The sequence below is a fragment of the Callithrix jacchus genome, chromosome 14 (assembly GCF_049354715.1).
Source record: "Callithrix jacchus isolate 240 chromosome 14, calJac240_pri, whole genome shotgun sequence".
In the NCBI taxonomy this organism is placed as follows: domain Eukaryota; kingdom Metazoa; phylum Chordata; class Mammalia; order Primates; family Cebidae; genus Callithrix; species Callithrix jacchus.
In genome coordinates, this window is record NC_133515.1 from 68392581 (window position 1) to 68413230 (window position 20650).

At 47.7% G+C, this 20650-nt stretch overlaps 1 protein-coding gene across 3 annotated transcripts in view; it reads right to left on the bottom strand.

Annotated features, from left to right (window-relative positions):
* Positions 1-510: 510 nt before the first annotated feature.
* The window catches only part of EPAS1 (endothelial PAS domain protein 1), an 87304-nt gene continuing 67164 nt past the window's right edge, over positions 511-20650 (bottom strand). For all 3 annotated transcript variants that reach the window (XM_002757798.6, XM_035272647.3, XM_078349411.1), the window contains exons 7-16: positions 17204-17310; positions 11488-11635; positions 10575-10789; positions 9384-9568; positions 8719-8829; positions 6755-7245; positions 5743-5869; positions 5421-5535; positions 4914-5087; positions 511-2686 (exon numbers count right to left, since the gene is read on the bottom strand). In XM_002757798.6, the coding sequence (XP_002757844.1) occupies positions 2535-2686; positions 4914-5087; positions 5421-5535; positions 5743-5869; positions 6755-7245; positions 8719-8829; positions 9384-9568; positions 10575-10789; positions 11488-11635; positions 17204-17310 (1825 nt within the window). In that variant the 3' untranslated portion in view covers positions 511-2534. The remainder of the gene's footprint in view (positions 2687-4913; positions 5088-5420; positions 5536-5742; positions 5870-6754; positions 7246-8718; positions 8830-9383; positions 9569-10574; positions 10790-11487; positions 11636-17203; positions 17311-20650) is intronic.

The window sequence follows — 20650 nt, forward strand, 5'->3', positions numbered from 1 at the left end:
CATCATAGAGTCAGCCTCCTGGCCAGCAGTCTAAGGGGACAGAGGAGAGAAGCATGGGCCAGGAGGGGTTTTAGGTTTCATTTCTCCCATCAACAAGCTGTGCCTTGCTTAAGTCATCTAATAAGATCCTCAGTTTCAGCTGCAGAATGGGTGCTCATGGTATTGCTTAGACTTAGGATCCAGTGAGCTAACAAGCTCACTATCATGTGAGACCACACCATGTGGACCAAATGGTTAGGCAAAGTACATGCTGCTGGAATGGCTGGTTCTAGGATGGACAGTGAAAGCAGAGGTTGCTGCGCCATCTCTCCCCTTGCCCCCCATCTCTATGGAGACAGTCCATGTGAAAAATTAACAGTCTTTCCTTCACCAGTCTTCTTATCTGCTCACTTCAGTAGTCTCAAAGATTTGTGCTAATGTTCAGTTTCTACAAACTACTTAATACATACTTCACTTTACATTGGCATAGCCCATGATAAATCCGCAAGAAATAAGAGCCACCAGCAGTGGTAGGATCAGAATACTTTAATAAGATACCAGTGTCAAAATACATTTCCTTATAAAGTTAAGCTCCCATACAATTATAATGTTGTCAGTAGGAATTCGACAATATAATAATGTTCATGAAATTGTTATGTTGACAGGTAAGGTTAATATGAAGCTTGGAATCTTTTTCAGAGTGTTTTAGTAAAACTGCAAGGGTAAAATGCCCTTAATGCTGGGCGACACACACAGGAAATTAAATACCAGCATTTACATGTCAGTAACCCTTCAAGTTCTGCCACCCTGTGTGGGGTAACGCTCTGCAGCTAAAATATGATTTAGGCAACACCATGACTAAGGAATTGCTCATATACCTTAAATTTATTTTGAAAAGCTACTTTTTGTTTTTTGGCAATAAGTCCATCTTAGGCTTACCACATAGTTGGCCCAATGTGCTTTGTGTGTGTTTTTAGAAACTTCTTCATTGTACCCATTACAGAAAAGTTCCATGTAGTTGGTATTGAAAAACCAGAGGTGTCATCCCTCCTACCCAGTAAGTTGTAAAGTGCTCCGGGAATACTATTTTCAGTGCTTCCTACCTATTCATGTGACTACCCTACCCAGAGACCTCAGCCAGGGCCTGTGGCCATCCCTGGAGGCCTTGCAGGGCCATCTGGCTGCTGGGTGAGGGGGCGCTGCAGGGCTGGTGAGGACCAGCTGCTCTCCCTCTGTGCAGCCTCCTCCTCAGTCCAGCTCCACGGGGCTCCAAGGTCATGAGCTTGGAGGACGTGGACCGAGTCATTACCCCATGTCTGACCCCTCGCTTGCATGAATTCCCATCTAAACCATCTCACGGTAGTTCTGGAAATGTCCAAATGTGCCGTGTGAAAGACCATCCGAGTCACATACCTCAGTGCACTTGAAGGGCTAGCAACAAAACCTTAAGAAGAGTTAGAGCACTTCCTCACCCCGCGGCCCCACAATGTGCCATCAGACCCTCTTGGCAGCAATAATACATACATACATACATAGTACATAGAGAACGTGAGGAGATAGCATGCAGTGCTCCCACTGAGTGACTCCACTGCTCGGATTGTCACACCTATGGCATATCACAGATGGCAAAATGCCGACAGAGAGAGGCCTTCCACAGTGTCCATACAGGCTGTGGGAGCACTGGGTAAGTCTGCAGTGTCCACAACACCAAGAAAAATAAAATTAACAGCTTCAAAAAGATCTTAAAGTGATTTTGTGAGCAGGATTCCATTTCCGTTTCTAAGTTTTTAGATATTACAAAGTACCCATATATATGATAAACACTTAACCCAGATATAAATTTTTTCTTATAAAAACCTCAGTTATGTTTTTGAATAATAATACAAAATCCACTGAATGCGGGGGGGAAACACCAGTTTAGGAAAAGCCACACTGCAACTTTCACAGATAACCACATACGTTGGAGTTCACCCTTCACATGTCTTTTTTTCTAAAATTAGAGCAAAGAGTCAGCTTAAACCAAAAAAAACCCCTGAAATTTACAATATGGTGATTAGTTTTAAAAAAGAAAGGAGAAGGGCTCTGCAAGGGAGAAGCCACAAACCAAGCTTGGAAAGCAAAATCATTTTTGTTTCTCTTTGGCAACAACAATAATGAGGAATCTTTTTAGTAAAATGAAGCCAAAGCTCTCCCTACAGGAGAACAGACATGCACCAAACTTGTTAGTATGGACAGCTGTGTGTGAGGAGGGCAGCGAGGCAGAGAAACCTATAGATAATATAAATTAGAAGGAATTGAAGGTAGAGAGAAAAAAATCTTACAAAGTTTAAGAACATTTCGAAACAGGTAAAACAATTATGTACTTTAAAAATATAGATAATAAAGTGAGCATCTCAGAAAAAGGCCACTGCTTGGTGACCTGGGCAAGTTTGCCAGGTAAGTTCATCTGTAAATAGTGTGCTGGCGTTAGAAATACCTAGTTGCAAAAACAGATGGAGAGAGTGAAGCTGGTGGGACGGCGGCAGCAGAGGTGCTGCCCAGGTAGAGGGCCTGGCTCAGGTGGCCTGGTCCAGGGCTCTGAGGAGGTCCCCTCCTTGCAGGAGCGTGGAGCTTCCCAGCACGGGCACGTTCACCTCACAGTCATATCTGGTCAGTTCGGGCAGCAGGTAGGACTCAAATGAGGGCCCGAGAAGACGGCTTGCCATGCCTGAAAGAAGGGTGGCTACCATAACTTAAAAGGCCTAAATCAAACATTCGGAAAAGCGTTTACTCCTTTGTGACTGGGGGATACCAATTGGGGAGCCCTAATTTCACTCTGCTCCTTCAATGGTGTCTCTCCCATGGCCTGCTCTGGGGGAATGTGTCTGCCTCCAGACCCATTGCCTCAGGTGGGGCGCTGAGACCCAACAGAGAGGAAAGCGGGAGGTGCAGGCTGCAGCAGAGGTGGGTGGAAGGAACCCCCACTGAGACTTCAGGAAGAGCCCAGGGTTGCTGACCCCATGCCCACGGGCAGCTGAGAGGGAATTCTGAACCACCTGACCCCTTTTGCTCACATACACAACATGCAGAACACATCCACATGCAAACACATCCTTCTTCAAGATTCAAAGGTCTGAAAATCCAGTTTCTGGTCACCACCCTTAGCGGTCCTTTCTTCTTGCCTCTGGGCTATTCTGCTCAAGATGTAGACCCAGGAGTGGCAGAGAGGACACTCACAGCACTCACACAGGCATTGTCTCAGGGAGGGAAGGCCTGGGTGGCAGCAGAGAGCCTGGAAGCTCTGCATTCTGCCCTCCAGTGTGATGTGTCCACATGCCTTTCCTGGCCCTCTCTGCAGAGAGCTTCATCCTGGTGGCCATTCCCTCCTACACCTCCTAGCCCAGATCCTTGCTGGGGTCCATGCCTGCCTCCCCCACTTGACTGTGCTCCTGTGGACAGTATTAGTGGATACCTGCTCACCATCCCTTGCCAACTTCCTCTCTCATTCATGGTCAGGAAGGAGTTTAGTATGATTCAGCTCTTTTGAAAAGAATACGATTTTCCCTTGATTTCAATATTCAAGGTAACTTGTGGGTTTCATAACAGGAAGAGTAACACTGGTTACCTCTCACTGCACACAAATGTATAACAGTCACTGACCTCAACAGCAGGGCTAGAATTTAAGCCAGGGCTCTCTGGGGGTTCTATAGCCTGGACTCTGAAGCACAGAACTATAACTAACTTTCCCCAAACTATATTGCTGAGGAATTTGCCTCTTAGGACAGGGGCCTGGTATGTTTTTCCATAAACTACAAATTATTTTCATGTCAAACAGAAACCTCATGAAGACATCTATGTTTCACAAGATACTATCAAAGGTGGTCCAGGGTTGAAGGCAGGCATAGGTGCCTGCAGTTGAATCAAGTCCAGTGGGGTGGGCCTACCAGAGCTTTCCAGGCTGCTCTCCCTGCAGCCATTTTTGGCATGTGCTCAGCACCTGCCTGAAATCAGAATGACATCCCAGTGTGTCCAAGGGGCTTTAAAAAACACATCCACATGAAGAACTGAGGAAAGCATGAGGCTCTGGGATTCTCAGGGTAGAAAGAGCCCTGGATGGGCCGGGCGCGGTGGCTCACGCCTGTAATCCCAGCACTTTGGGAGACCGAGACGGGTGGATCACAAGGTCAAGAGACTGAGACCATCCAGGTCAACATGGTGAAACCCCGTCTCTACTAAAAATACAAAAAATTAGCTGGGCATGGTGGCGCGTGCCTGTAATCCCAGCTACTCGGGAGGCTGAGGCAGGAGAATTGCCTGAGCCCAGGAGGCGGAGGTTGCGGTGAGCCGAGATTGCGCCATTGCACTCCAGCCTGGGTAACAAGAGCGAAACTCCGTCTCAAAAAAAAAAAAAAAAAAGAGCCCTGGATGTCACCTGATCATGGGAGGGTTCCCTCTAAAGCCCCAGGGACAGATGGCCTTCCAACCCCCTACTGTGATACTCCTCAGAAGGAATGCTCCCTCCTCCATGCAGCAAGCTCATCCTTGCATACAGCGGAGATCCTCTGCCTCTGGCAAAACTCCTTCCCGACTTTCACTCTGAACCATCGCTTCTTCTACAGGCCCTCACCACTCTGGCGGCCCACTCTTTCATCTGAAAGTGCCCCTGCTGGTCAACACCGGTACAGTGTTCTAGGGGTGGCCAACCCAGTGTTCAGCCCTCTGTGGTCAGGATTCTTTCCTTCAGTCTTCTAGCCTGAGTTTGCATTTGGTGTTTTGAGTTTTTTAACTTTGTCTCAGACCCAACCCCTGGGGGTCCTGGTCACTGATGTCACAAGGAACTTGTGAGGATGTTCCCTAAATGCAAGGGGGGCCTGAGCCCTGTGCCTGGCACTGTGCAGATACTGGAAAAAAGCAGAGGTGGGCTTCCCCTGGCATCAGTTCCTGGGCATACCCACCTGACACCTTGTGAGCTGATGACAGGCTGTAGTCCTGGTACTGGGTGGCATAGCACTGTGGGGGGAACCTGCTCTTGCTGTTCTCCCCAGGGCTGATGGCAGATGGGGGCTGTGGTGGCGGCAGGTGTCTCAGGGGCTGGCCCAGGCCCCTCATGGGGTTTTGGATGAACTTATCTGAAAGACCAAAGTCAAGAGAGTGACGGTAGTGCTGGCCTGAGATGGGGAGAGGCCAGGAACCCCCCAGCATCCGCTTTCCTTTATAAACTGCTCAGAGTCACCACAACTACAGCCAGCCCTCAGGACCCTCTGATGGAGTCGTGTAAGCCAAAGTAGAAATGGGAAAGTTGGGTGTGTGGGACTGGAGGGGGACAGAGGGCATGGCCCCATCCTAACAAGGCTCAGAGAGGCAGGTATGGCTGGTGGTGAGTGAGTAGAAGGAGGGGCTCCCAAGCCCTGGTTTTTCCACTAGAACCCCCGGGGAAGCCCAGGCCTGTGGCCACTGCTCACCATTGGGGACATTTGCACTCAGTGGCTTGTCCGGCATCAAAGGGCAGCTCCCGCCCCTGAGGTTCTTCATCCGTTTCCACATCAAATGTGAAGTGTTGCCACCGGGTGGGTCCCCCTGGGAGTAAAAAGGGCAGATAGAGAGGGGAGAGGACTAGAGAACCAGGTCCCTAGACTCGGTGGGTTGTGTGGGCATAGAACAGCTCCGCCTGGAAGAAGGGTGGCACTTATGGGCTTGGAAGGGCCACATCCCCATCCCTCTCAGTAGCCCTGGGGTTCCCTAAGGGCTATGGAGAAACCCCTGTGGCCAGTCAGGATAGCTTACCCCACTCAGGTCCTGAAAGGCTTGCTCTTCATATTCCAGCTGTCGCTTCAGCTTCAGCTTGTTGGAGAGGGCTACCATGGCTGGGCTCAGCATATCTGGGCCTCGAGCCCCGAAACCCTTTGCAGACCTGCCAAGCCCAAGAGAGCAGGCTGTGAGGGAGTCTGGAGTCTCATGCCACCCAGTGCCTTCTCATGCTAGGGCTCTTCCAGGCTCAGTGCTTATGCCTGCACTGACTCAAAGACCCAAAAGGCAGAGTCTCAGAGGCAGTGCTGCCTCCTTCCTCAGCTGTAGGATGCTGAAGGGCTCAAGCCTCCTGGTCTGGGGGGTGGCTGCCTGGCTGGGCAGTGTCAGTCCTTAGGAGGGTTTCTTTTGCCCCTGTCTCTCCCCTGCCTTTTGCTCCCACTGAAAACTAGTTAGGCTGCTCTATAAAGGGCAAGTAGCAGTGGCCCCTGGGAGTGGCAAGTCATGTACCAACAACTGTGGCTTAGCCCACTGAGCTCTCAGCTGGTGAAATGAGCATGCTGGAGAGATGGGAAGGCACTTCTGGAGCCTGGGCACAGCTCAGACAGGCTGTGGTCGTGGGGACCTGGGGGCGGCATGGGTATCTTTTTGCTTTCTTCAACCAGGGTTTCAGGACAGCATTGAGAAAACTGTCACTCACATTTTCTGTGAGATGATGAACCCAGATAAGAAGGGCACCCTGTTGGTGGTTGTAGGGGCAACACTGAGGTACAGGGCTCTCAGAAAGCCACTTCTCTCCTTGTCCTGTCCTCAGTCTCCCCTTGATCCCCTCCAGCCCTAATAAAAACCTGTCCTGCTCTAGGCCTCACATGGCTTGAGGTGATTCCCCAAAGTCTGAGCTCAGAGAAGGGCTAAATGGGGTATCAGGTGGATGGCTGTGGAGAGGGGCAGGGGCCTCCCTGGGGGTCCAGCTCTCTTAACTAGTGGGTGTCTCTCTGCTCCACCTTGCCTAGCACAGCCTTGCTGGTGCAGCTGAGTGTCTGCCACTTACCTTGTCTTGAATGTGGAGACATGGGGCGGGGAGACAGGGGGCCCCAACGTCGCTGCTCCCAAGAACTCTGTGTGCTGATCACCAACAGCCCACTTCATGGGCCCAAAATGTAATGGTGGATCTGGGGGCCACTGGGTGTTGGATCTGCCCCCCATGGAAGAGAGAGGGGTGCTGGCCTGGCCACAGCATGGTGGCAGGGATGCTTTGCTTCCTGCATCAAAGAAGATGGAGGACATGGGCCGGTGCTCGGGCTCTGTCTTCTTGCTCTCCAGCTGCTGCTGAAACTTGTCCAGGAGGAAGGGACTGTGCGAGGCTACAGGGGCCAGTGGCTGGAAGATGTTTGTCATGGCACTGAAGCAGTTCTGGGGGGTGGACTGTGGGTTCTCTGGCAAAAGCCGCTCCTCCGGGCAGATGGGGCTTAGCTGGAAGTCTTCCCCGTCCATAGGGATGTAGGGTGCCAGTGTCTCCAAGTCCAGCTCATTGAAATCCGTCTGAGGGGAGACAGCACAGGCAAAGAGGCAAGGCGGTTGGTGCGACCTCACGAACACTATTCCATCTTGGCTCCTGCAGAACCATCATCTCAAGCAGTTTCACAGTGCTGCTCAAACACCGCCACTGGCTCCCTATGGCCTATCAGGAAAACCTCAGACTTGGCTATGGCATGTACACCACCCTCTATCATGTACCAGCCTTTTCCCACGTTTATCCCCTCTTTACCCTGCACATCAATGCCACCTCCCCAACCCAAACTGAAATGTTCTCCTCTCTCCGTCTCACCTGTCCAGAGCCCACCTTCTCTCGAGGCAGCCCCTCTTCCAAAGAGCCAGCCCTGCCCACTCCAGCCTGTGGAGGTTGCCCTTGTCCTACAATGCTTAGGCCTGTGCTGCACACTGTGGCTTCTGGGGAGCTGAGGAAAGCTTGCCCTCTTCTCTCTATGTTGGCACAGGCCTAAGCAAGCAGTGAGTACCCAGGTCCATCTGTGGACTCTTGCAGAGTAACAGCCAGACCCCAGGGATAGAAGGAGTTTGGTTCCAATCAACATATACTCAGAGATCATCCCTTAGGTTGGCAGTATCACGATGGATGCTGCAGGGAACACTCACAAGCAGATGTGGAAAACAGTTTCTAACTTCAGAGACTGACCACCCTCACTAGGTGTCAGCTGACTAATGACTGCAATGCTAAGAAATGCTTAAGGAGCAGAAGCAGATAGTCATGATTAAGTCCTACATGATAAATACTACAGTAGTTCTGAGGAGGGAGGGAGGGAGGGAGGGAGAGGGTGACAGAAAAGCTGAAATAGGGAACGTTTTGTAGAGTAGCTGGGATTTGTGCCAAGTAGGATAAAGATACAAACTGAGTAGCAAGGCAGAAATCTGGTTGAACCCAGACTAAGATAAATGGGGGATTAATTATTTTCCCTTGGGTTCTGTAAAGCATGTACCTCTCCCTCTACCTTATCCTTGTTTACATAGTTTTTACAAGAACATTGGCCTATGTAACAAATATGTTCCTGAAAAGGTTTATGTAAATGAAAAATTGTCAAACAGATGTTATTTTTAAGTGCATTGCATATACAGTGATTATTTTTTAAAATCACAAGATGAATGTGTTTGTAGAGGGATTCATTGTCCCCTATGTTTACATATGTTTTATACATTTGGCTATGCTTGTTGAAGGTAGGGCCTTTTTAAAGAAAGGTGCAGTGGTATTGTTTTGGTTTTCATGTGCGCTAAGAAAGTTATCTAAGTAGAAGATACATATGCTATGAGTTACCAGTGGAGGAGTGGGTGACCACAGGCTCCAATACCCAGCACCCCCACCTGGTTAGGGGATCTGCGCCTTGGCCAAGCATTCCCACTGCTCTCTGCAACAAAGGGATGAGGCTACAAGAACTGATGAGAGCCTCTGTTGTCTACCAGATGGCGGGCACACACCCTAGCCTGATCTCCACAGCCACCTACCTGGGTGCTGCATTGGTCCTTGGCCTCTGTGTCCATGGCAAAGAGCTTCTCAATCACTTCAATTTTCAGGTCGTTATCCAGAGAGGTGTAATAGTCTTCAGGGCTGTTGGGCTGGGGGGCAGGAAGGAAGAGGACAGAGTCAAAGATATGGCATTGGTCTCCCTAGAAGTCCAGCATGGAAGAAGAAACACATTGCTGGACCCAAAGGCTCAATTCCATTCCACCACACAACTATTTGTAGAGAAGCCACTAATTAACGAGCTGTATGAATTAGGTCAATTCATCAACCTCTCTCATAAAATGAGGCTAGTTTTGCTTCATAGGTTGTCCTGTCTTGAGGAGCAAACAGGATACAGACTATAGCCAGCAGGGCTGTGCAAACTGTGCAGCTGTATGCCACATAGGGGATGTTACTGCCCTGCACAGGGACTGAGCTAGGGGCTTAAAGTCCTTCAAGGAGCTTATTTCATTGGGATTGGGGGATGAACACTAAAAGCAAAAAATAGCTCTGACACCTGGTAGGTTAAGTGTCACAGCCACTCTAGGAGGCTCTGTGATAACCTGAGAAGGAGGACAGTACCTGTCCCAAATGTCCCTTCAGCGATCTGGCAGCAATCATACATAAGGAGCCCTCTCTGTGTCCTCACCATAAGAGGACTGCTCACCGTGGAGCAGCTGCTGCTGCTTGTGGCACTGGGGGTGGTGCTGCCCGTGGCGGCTGCCTGGGGCACGGTGAAGGCAGGCAGGCTCCCAGCCTCGCTCTGGGTGCTCCTCAGTTCTGTGGCCCATGGCTGGCTTGGGGGCAAGATGGCCTTGCCATAGGTTGAGGACTCCTCAAAGTTCTGATTCCCTGTGGAGACAAGGGCCTGGGAGGTGAACACCCACAACCATCAGGCTGACCCCAAGGCAGAGGAAGCCCAGACACAGCAGAGAAGGCCTTAAGAGGGTCTGGAAGGCATCCCTGGGGCTAGGCCCGCTGCTCCCTGGGGTTAGCTGGGACACATAGGCCTTTGACTCAGGCTCTGAGTCAATGTAGAGACTCTTTAAAGGGAACAGTCTCCTGGAACATTGAATTTTCACAGACTAAATATGTTAGGAGCCACTCTTCCGTGAGGAGCAACCCTCACGTAACTGCTGGAGAGCTGGAGAACACATCTAAAGGGGCTGACGCAGTCCAGGGAGAGGTCTACTCTTCCGGCAGCCACAGCAAGGCCAGGAGAGGGTGGCAGTGGGTGGCTAACTGGGGAGGATGGGGCTTCAAGGGTGTTTCCAGGATGGGCACAGCCAAGGGCTAAAAACCCTTCCGGGGTCCCCAGTAACTTACATCTCTATGGACAGGCAGACACTTTAAAGAAGTCATGGGTTTGAGGGCTTAATCCCAGGCGTCAATATGTTCTCTGTGTTTTTGGAATTATCTGTCCCAACATGATTCCAACTTAGCCCTCTGCCTAAACAAGCATCTGTCCTTCCAGACCCTGGTTGGAATCTGCCCCATCTCTGTGACAATGTCCAAGTTGCCTCAGAGCACCTCCCTCACCCCTCCCCTCACTCTCATCTCAGACTCTCAGCACCCGTGGTGGAGAATCGACTCCTCGGGGGGTTGTCCTCTCTTAACCCCTCCTCCTGCAGTGCTGTGTGAGGTCGGACATGGGATGGTCTTAACAGGGGCAGGAGCAGCTGCTGTTCTTTTATGCCGAGCAGAGCCTGGTTTCTAACAGGTGATTAACAAGACTTGGGGAAAGGGCTGGGGTAGCTCTGGTTAAGACAAAGCTGTAGCCAGGGAGGCCTTTTATGGTTAGAACTCTTCCCAGCCCCAACAGGGTTCCAGGGGCCTGGCTTAGCTAAGAAGCACCCACCAAAATCCAGAGAGATGATGGCGTCTCCTGGCGTGGGGGCCAGCTGGGCCAGCTCCTCGGGCTCCTCCTTTAGCTTGGTGAACAGGAAGTTACTCTTCTCAGACACAGCTCCCTTGCCACTGCTGTCAAAGATGCTGTTCATGGCTATCAGGTGGGGCTTGAACAGGGATTCCGTCTGGTCCATGGAGAATACCACGTCATTCTTCTCAATCTCACTAACGGGAGAAGAGGGCCATTCAGACCTTCCACATTTTCTAGAAAAATTTCGTTCCCCTAGATGCATGAAAACCCTGACAGCTAAGCTCTCAGGCAAAAAATTGGTAGGACCCCCAGGCATTGGCATCTTATAAAGAACCACACAATAGAAGTGTGTGAGCTGTGGGGGTAGTGACAACAGGGTTATCCTCTGAATGTATATCTGTTTCTGATGCTGTTTTATTAAAATATTATTGCACTTGAGTGGGGTGGTACATATGAGGCCAGAATGCTTTTGTTTTTGTTTCTAGAAATAACTAGAAATGACTTCCTCTAGCTCTCTTTCCAGGTACTGTAGAGTGAAGGCGTAACACCTTTTTTCCCTCTAAAGCATGAATAATTCTCTTTCCTTTTTTCCCATTCAGAAAGTAATGACTACTGTGTGCTATCTGCCTCCCCATCTGGGTCAGATACATGCCATAAATGACAGATGACAGGGAAAGGGCAGGAAAAAAAATCCCAACCCAGTATCCCACTGTTCCCAAGACACACACAGGAAGCCTTCTCAGTTACAAGGGTTAGCCCTGCAAAAGCTCCCTGATGTGATGCCCAGGGTGCTGAGAGGCTTGGCATCTCCTAGGCCTGTCATCCTCAGTCTGGGAAGCCCGGGCACCCCCACATACCCTGCACCAAGGCCCGCCAGCCCTCACAGGCTCACCTCAGGACATAGTTGACACACATGATGCACTGGGGCTGCAGGTTGCGAGGGTTGTAGATGACCGTCCCTTGGGTCTCCAGCCACACGTAGCCCCCATGCTTTGCGAGCATCCGGTACTGGCCACTTACCACCTGACCCTTAGTGCACACTAGGGGAGGAGAAACACAGCTGAGCTTAGGGAGGTGGGACAGGGGTGTGCCCTACGGGCTCAGGAGATCCCATGGGAGGGCAGTCTAATCTGCAGGGGAACAAATAGAACAGGGCACCAGGGCAGTGAGGACCAGGGAGAGTGACCTGGAAGGGAGCTTCGGGATCATTTCAGCCAACTCTTCATTTTAAATATAGGAAAAGGTGAAGAGAGGTGAAATGACTTGCCACAAGGCTGTCTACTAAGGGAGGGACCACTCACTATGCAGTGGCCCATCACCAATGCCTGGACAAGTCAGGCTCACAGACCAGCTCAGCAATAAGCAGAACCAAGGCCAGAACCTGCCTTACTTTCTTCACGGGCTTCAATGGGAAGAAGCCCCTCCACACTGGGTAAGGGGGGTATCCCCTGTCAAACACTCCGGTGGGGGGACTTCTAAGCAGCCTGGAGAAAGCCTGATCTCAGGGCAGTTTTTTTGACGGCTGACCTACCACCAATACCTTGCTTATGAATACAAGCATTTAAAAAACTGATATCCTTGATTTTTCCTGGTCATAGGCCTGCCACCTTTTGGGCCATTGAAGGTTTGTGATTCACAGCAAAGGCAGATGCAAACCACCCCACCCTTTCTCGGCTGGGGTTGAGAAAAGGCGGAGACCCAGCAGCCCACACACAGTCTCTTCATGAGCTGGAATCAATCTCTTACACTCCTGCTTCTCCCAACTGCCCAGCTAGGCTTCCTGCTTATGAGGTTTTCCACTTCTAGATTGTTCTACTAAATGTTCACTCAAAAAGTCCTTTTATTATCTACACTGGGGAGGGGTTTCACATCACACAGACTGTCCTCCTTCCCTAGTCCAGAATGCTCCATCTACTCCCATTCAAAAGGAATCAATACATCTCTTTACATTTCAGTCTACTAATGTTAGAATTTTTGGTAGTTTTCTGAACTGCCCATTCCTTAGGAATTTTCAGAATTCTAGCCCAGAAGCTCCCAAATCACAGAGAATTAGGAAAGGGCATGGGGGAAGGATCAGGAATCTTGGGGATCTTGGGAAAGGAACAATCCTTCTTGGTTTTGGCTTCCTCCTCTGCAAAACAGGATATTGATAATAATAGTAATGTTAATAATTGTTATCGTTAGCTACCCAGTATACCACTGCTGTTTGTACTAAGGATCGAATGTACCTGAATGGCTTATCAGGTACATTCAGGTACAACACATAAGTGTTGACCAACTGTCACTAACACATTTTATATAGGAAAAGCCACCTCTTTTCCCAGAACTACTAATACGTATTGTGCCCATGCCCTGTCATGACAGTTTGTTACATATTTGTCGATAGTATCATGAGGGGTCACTTGAGATGATATCTAGGTTCTCTGTAAAACACAGAGTCTCCCAGTTCTCCTGGTAGGCTTACAGGCCACCTCCCCACTCATCAGCCCTGTACAGCTGAGGAACATGGCTCGCTTCATACTTGTGCAGTTTTGTAATCCTTTACACTTACGTTTTGCTTTCCTCTTCAAAAATTTAACAGGCACCTGCAAGGTGCAATAATTCCTGTAACTTACATTTGTATAGTGCTTTGCAGTGTTCAAAACTATCTGATAAGATGAATTCGTTTCTGCAAAGCACTTAGAACAGTGCCTGGCATATAGGGCACTTGCTAAGGATTAGGTCAACATCACTGCCTTTCATAAGCAACACCATGGGGTGCCTATTACTATTCCCACTTTACAGCTGAAGAAACTGAGGCTTAAAACTACTGAGTGATTTGCTGAAAGGCCACTTCAGTGGAAACAGTAGACAGAATTATAGTTCAAATTAAAGATTCCTAGTGTAAGCTTTTTCTGTTTGCTCTTAATAAATGTTATTGGGGTCAAATTTACCTTCAATGAAACACACACCCATTTGAAGTATACAGTTCAACGAGTTTTGACAAAGGTACAGTAGTGGCATAGAACTTTTCCATCACTGCCCCCACCACCCTATTTTTTATGCCTCTAGGCAGTATCAGGCAGCCACTCTTCTGCTTTTTGCCACTATGTATTGGAATTGACTTTTCTAGATTTCCATGCAAATGGAATTGTATAGGAGTATCTATTCTTGTGTCTGGCTTCTTTACACTCAGCATGTTTTGAGATTCATACTGGTGTTGCTGGCATTTGTGGTTCTTTTCTTTTCATCAATGAGTAGTCTTCCATTGCATGGATATACCATAATTTGTTTATCCATCTGCCTGTTGACAGATGTTTGAGTTGTTTTCACTTTTTGGTTATTATGGATAAAGTTGCTATAAACATTTGTGTATAGATCTTTGTACAGACATATTTTCATTTTTTTTGTGGGTGCAGTTGCTGGGTTACATGTAAGAAGCTGCCAAATTATTTCCAAAGTGGTTGTATAATCCTGTGCCACAGGGAGGATAAATATTTTCTTTTAACATGAGGAAACTAAGGTCAGAGGATTATGATTTGCTTCACCTCATACAAGACAATAGTGACAGAGTCTGAGCTACACAGCAGGTCTTGTGGCTTCTAGTACAATGGTCTATTACCTTGGTCCACAAATCACTGGGAAGACCAAATTTTCTGTTGCCACTGTCCTAAACCATCATGGACTCAACAAAGGAAATAAGTTTTATCCTCTCTGCTCACCCTTTATCTGTGCCACTGAGGCTCCTCTGCTGCAGGAAAACAATTCTTGCGCAATTTCAAGTGCCTGTATTTAACTTATTTAGACGGTCCTTAATGCAAACCACATTCAGCGTTCTTATTCCTTTTGATCAAGTAGTACAGCAAGCAAAGGTTTTAACTGCGTTTCTAACAATTGCAGGCAAGGGCCTGCTCTGTCAACAGAATATAATTAATGCCAGCTTTCTAATCATCTGCTCATTAATGCCAGCCTTGGTGAAGGGCCTGCTACTTAATAGATAGGAAAATAAGATTAAAGGCCATAAAAAGCCTAAGAGCACATAATATCCTCATATAACAAAGAGAAAATGACCCCTAACCTCACCCTCAGAGTAACAATGTATAAATTATTAATCCATTTGGAAATTTTGGCTTTCAATGATCTAAATCTGGTTGAGCTTCAACAGGCATTTCAATGGTAAATGTTTACAGGCTAAGACATACACGTGTGTAAATCTGGGACCCTGTCATGTGAATCTGGACCCATCTCAAATCTGAGCCTCTGGTTATTCTATGGCATGTGTGTGAGTCTGTAGTGCAAGTTTATTTCCAAAAACTCAAGGACAAATGAGAGATAGGGGTCGGGGTGAGGGGCAGGCTCCTGTCATAACTGTCATTAACCCAATTTCCAACCCATGCAGATTTCCCTTTGCTAACGGTGGACTTGCTCCTTTGCTAGCTACGGGTTTCTGAGCTCAGGGCAGCTTTACTTGGCTCCATCAGAGGGAGAGAGAGCCTGTGATTTCTATTTGCGCTGTGAATTATCTTTCAGTGTGCCTAATGTCTAAATACATGGATTCAGTAAAAAGCACCTTATTTTCCCAAGAGTCAGCAGAAAACATGAACCATTTTTATCCCAGCCCTTTTTATGGATTGAAGATGTTCTAAGAAGAGGGAAAATCCTTTTTATATGCCTAGTGAGAAGTCACAATTTTTCTTTCCTTTGACAGTAGCTGCTTCTGCTTTCCCATCCCAGAAGATAAAAGACAATACTGTCCTCCAAGAATTCCCAGAAACTTCTTACATTCGTCCCTTGCTTCGGCTTCACCCTTAGCTTGGAAGGAAGGCTAGACTTTTCCCCAGTTTTACATGTAAAGTTAGGAAGGTCCAGAAAGCCAGGCCCTGGGGAATAAGTGGATCTGCTGGGCCAGAGCCTGGGCCCCTGAGTCCCAGTGCCTGGGTGATTGTCACCTGCCTTTGAAAACAGGAACCCCTCAGGGATCAGGAAGCATGAAGGAATCCCAAAGAAAAGGCTGAAACCAGATGTTACAATTTCAAAGCTGGGGCAGGCTAAGGTGAGGTCACATTCACAGGCATACAAGAGTACCTCTAACCCTACCGCATCTCTGGGTCCCTGAATAGGGCTGAATCTAGGTTGCTTTGTGTTTGTTTTTTGTCAGAGAGCACAGTGAGAAACGTTTCTAAGATATAATGGGCCCTGTTGTACTGTCAAATCAAACCCAAAAGCCATGAGGAAGAAATAGAGGAACCAATTAGAAAGAAAAGATCTCACTCCTTAAGAGTGTGTTAAGCACCTTCACAGACAGCCCATGCGTTGTGGCTCTGTTGGCTGCTCTGAACTTGGCTGTCCTAGCTTTAGGGTAGATGGATGGATTTACGAACCATGGACAAACAGCTGCACTTTCATTTTCTCCATTGCCGGCAGGGCCACTGGGAATTTTCTTAGACTTACTTTACCCATTTTTAATCCTTCCATAATCCTCGAGGTACCACTGTCTGCACCACTGTGGGCACTTGTTTTGAAGCATTCTTTTCCAAATATAGTTTTGCCCATGCGTTTATTATCCATGTAGTGCCTGTTCTGTACCAGATGCTATGGCAGGTACTCAGGTTAAAGATATGAGCCACTTGTTCCCAAGGAGCCTATAGTGCTCTTTAAGGGCAGGGATCAATTCTCCTAATTTATATTGCTCCCAGTGGGCCATGTACAGGGTTATAGGCCCAGAGTCCTTGCATGTTAATGAGTTTCATGGATTCAAGGGAATGGTCCTGGATTACCTGCCAGTAAGAAGCCTGAATTGGTGAACATGGCCAAGTAAACACCCTAGAACTGCTCTGTCCAATGTGGTAGCCACAAGCCAAGTGTGAATATTTACATTTAAATTAAGACTAAATTGTATAAAATTCAGTTCCTTGGTTTCTCTAGCCATATTGCAAGAACACTTCCACTGCAGAAATGTTTTATAGGGCAGCCCTCTTCTGGAATCCTTGCATAACTCCAGCTTCCTTCAAACTGCAAAGCAGAGTTTCCATACGCCATCCCTGGGTTCCCTGGGCAGCCTTTTCTAAAGCTTCCTTGATCCAGCAAGCAAGCTCTCTGAGGTGGCCTACCTCAACACATGTATTAAGTTGGACCATAATACTTTCCCCTGTGTTCAGCCTGAGCCTCCCCAATCCTTCAAGATCCAACCCCCTTCCTTTCCTCAGCTCCCCCTGCCCTCCTCTTCTGTGAACGTATGTACTTGAATCTGTAGCATGCACCCAAGTAGGTGATATGTTGAATCATGTTACTGTCTGCAGTGCTGTTCCACAGGGTGTGCAAACCACTGACTGCATACAGGTGGAGGTGGTGTGGGGGACTGATATTCAGCCCACCTCCACTCTCTCAGCTAGCTGTGTACCTTGGTACAGGTGTGTCTCCCTGGAGGAGGTATCCTTTTCTGATTTGCACAAAGGAGTCTATAGGCTGGTGGCAGCCTTGGTTTCCTAACCATGTTGAGGGCATAAGTCTTGTCTGCCACACAAGACAGCAGCTCTGTGCAGGAAGTGACCTGGTCTTCTGTCTCACCCATCACACCCCACAAGGCCAGATACCACAAGGAAGCCACAGCGGGCACTCCTGGAACTCACAGTTCTGGTGACTCTTGGTCATGTTCTCGGAGTCTAGCGCATGGTAGAATTCATAGGCTGAGCGGCCGAGCAGTTCCTCAGGGTGGTAACCAATCAGTTCTGTGATTCTGAGTTTTTAAAAAGGTAGCATGTAAAGAAGAAAGATTACTTACTTATTAATAATTATAAACCATAATTATTAACCATATTAACTTAGCACAGCATATGGGCAGGGGCTCAAGGAGCTAACCCCAGAAGGCAAATCACACACACACATGTGCGCACACACACACATGTGCAGATGAACACAATCCAGACTTTCTCATCACACCATGTATCCAAGCAAAACAACACTGTGCTCAATCTGCAATCACAGGTTTATCCAAACCCCTGTTGTTCCTGCCTTTCCTGAAGCCATGCTTGGGAGGAGAGAAAAGCACCAATTCTGAGGACTCCCTTTCCCCACTACCCCTGGTACACACATATGCCTGTTCTCCAAGAACCATTGGAAGGGGCTCACCCCCAAGTTTTTGCAGACGAGGGAGTAGAGATCCAGGACGGGCAGATGATCTGCCTGATGCCTACACAGGTGTCCAGAGACACAGCAAGAATGAAAAGTGGGGCCTCCAGTTGCTATGTCAAGCTCATTCTAGTAGAAAGCAGTATAAATGAAACATGAAAATTATGTGGCCCCAGATAGAGCCACCTTTGTCTCTGTGTCAACCAGCATGTGAGAAGGAGTCCAGGCAGGCAGAGCCCGCCTGTGCTTAAACCTTCACTCTTCTAGATGCTTCTCTGAGGCAGGCCCTGCCTATTACCTCAGGTACCCTCAGATACCAGGTTTGCCTTCCATGGCTTTTTCTACTTGTCCCTCACATTTCAAGGAAAGGAGGAAGACAAGGAGGTGCTGAGAGGAAGAAATATTAAATCATAGTCATAGAAATGTGCCTTATTATGCTCTAATAGGCAGCTCTCAAATGACAGCACTTGGCTGTCATTTCAGTGTCCTTTTTTTCATTCTGTAAGGTCTCTGGTTTTGATGGGAAGTGGGTAGAGAAAGGGCAAATATGGAGGAATCACTTAACACTCTTAGGACCCTTTGCTCTGTGCTGGAATCACAAAAACAAAGCCCTGTCCAAGAAACACCAGGTTGGCTGCTTGATCCAATATCACATACAATTAGGCTATATAATACCTCCATATTATCTCTCAAAATCTTGGTTCTCTCACTGACTTTTAATAATGGCCTCACTGTCTTGTTTACTTGGCCTATCGCAAGTTAGAAGTGATGCCTCAGTCTCATTATTACAACTCTACTTCAGAAGGCATGACTCCTGGACAGTCCTGTCATTTACACTTGTAGGGGATCAGTAACACTGAGAGGAAAGCAGAAGCAGTGGCTCCTTATTTCCTGTCTCTGCTCTAAACCCATCCCCCAACAGGTCAACTTGCATATGTCTGTCAGACCAAATTGCCCTAAAATACTACTCGCATCCTGCCACACCCCTATTTAAGCATCTATAGCTTTCCCTTTTGCCAACCGTACTAAGAGTAAATGCTGCCTAACTTTCCAAGTCCCCCCCAGAACCTACTCTCCACCTTTTGAGCAATTTGATTTTCAACTCATCTGTAAAATGTTATGCACCCTCTGTCATGGAAGACCCCTCTCCCCTCACTTCCCCATGCCTGGAAAACTCATTCTTGCTGCAGAAGCTTTATGCCTTCTCTTCTCCAAGCCCTAACACCTCCAGGATCATCTCAAAGCCTCATCTTCTCCACATGGCCTTCTACAGTTCCTCTAGCACAATGTCTTTCAGGAGGTCCAAAGGAGTATGCACAATATTACAGGGAATTATACATTTGTCCCCTGACATCCTAGGCTGTCCACCTAGGACACTTTATCTTTTTGCTTCCTCTATAATGGGTGCTTAGTAAAAACATGAACAGCTGACCAGTAGATTGATTTTCTCTTTGAACCTAAGGTACAGACAACTATCTATCTACTTTTAGAATAATATGACTATCTCAACGCACACCAGTGTGCTCTCTCTCTCTCTCTCTCTCTCTCACACACACACACACACACACACACACACAACTTGTAATATTCTATCCATCCTTCCTTTATTCTGTAAGGCATCTGGCTTTGAAGTGGGCAGAGAAGAAGCAAATTCTCTGCCTGGGTGAGACTTTGGGGGTTAAAGCCTTTGTTAAACAAGGAGCAGCTCAACAGGGCTGAGAGGCTTAGGTCTCAGCTGATTCAGCCCAGTGGAGATTTCTCCAGTGAGATCCCAGCAGCTCACTAGTGCCAGCCAGCTGGTCTCAGAGCAGAAGGATCTGTCCCCTCACTTGGCCCTGGGCAGGGAGGTCTCTGAACTCATAAGCAATGGGCACATGATATGGCAGCCTGACTCAGTGGGGCTGGCGCCCAAGTGCACCTTGGAGAAGGTGAAGACTGGGGGGAACAAGGAAACAGAACAGTGCTGGTCCTGCAATCAGCTGGCTCTGCTGCTGGGTCAGATGATTTTCAAGCTTAGCCTGGGAACTAGAACTGCATGAGAAAGCCCTGCTGACAATGGGCTGGCCATCTACAGGCTCACTGACTTGCCAGATAAACTGCTTCTGTTCCTGGGCAGGTCTAGAATTTTCTAGAGATCCTCCAAAATGAGTCTGCTGGCATTCTAGGAAAGATGCCATTCTACTCTCTGAAGGAATTAAATTTCCTTTTGAGATTAGAATCTTTAAATTAAAATGTTCAAAGTAGATGTTTATTATAATCAGCCTCATAATAAAATGTTTATCTAATTAATGTATCATCCATTCAAAGGCACACAATGGGCATGTTTTGGAAGTGGACAAACAAACCTAGATTTCAGAACTGCCAGATATCTTCCCAGTAGCAGCTTTCATTTATCTTGTCACCTAAAATAAATATTTAATGTCTCTTTCTTCATTCCTTTAAACAGACTACTATAAAAACTGGGAAATACACCACATCCCAAACACAATTGAAGAACATTTGAGTTGTCAAACTTCACAAAGCCAGGAAACCCCAACTTAAAGCTCATGGTCATTCGCCCCCATGTGCAGGCACGTAGACGCCAGTGGGGAGGTTAATGAACCAAGCTTGTTTATAAGGTCGCTCCTACAGCACACAAGGCCCTTCCCCGCTCATTTCCCCCAGTCTCCAGACAAGCCTTTTGAGCTGGGCTGTGATAACACAGGTTCATCTTCTCTCTTCATCAGGGGCCAGGAAACTAGTTTTTCTTTCTTTCTTTCTAATTAAGGACCCCTGACTCAATGGGAAAAAGAAAATCAGTTTGAGGTCACCCATAAATGTAAAAGTCAACTCAGTAGGGCTGTTCTAAGATAAGAGAGAAATATACCAGGACTTAATTTGCCAGATTTCAAACCTAAGAACAGAGGATACTTTTTAAAATGAAGTGGAAAAAGCAGTGGACCAAGGAT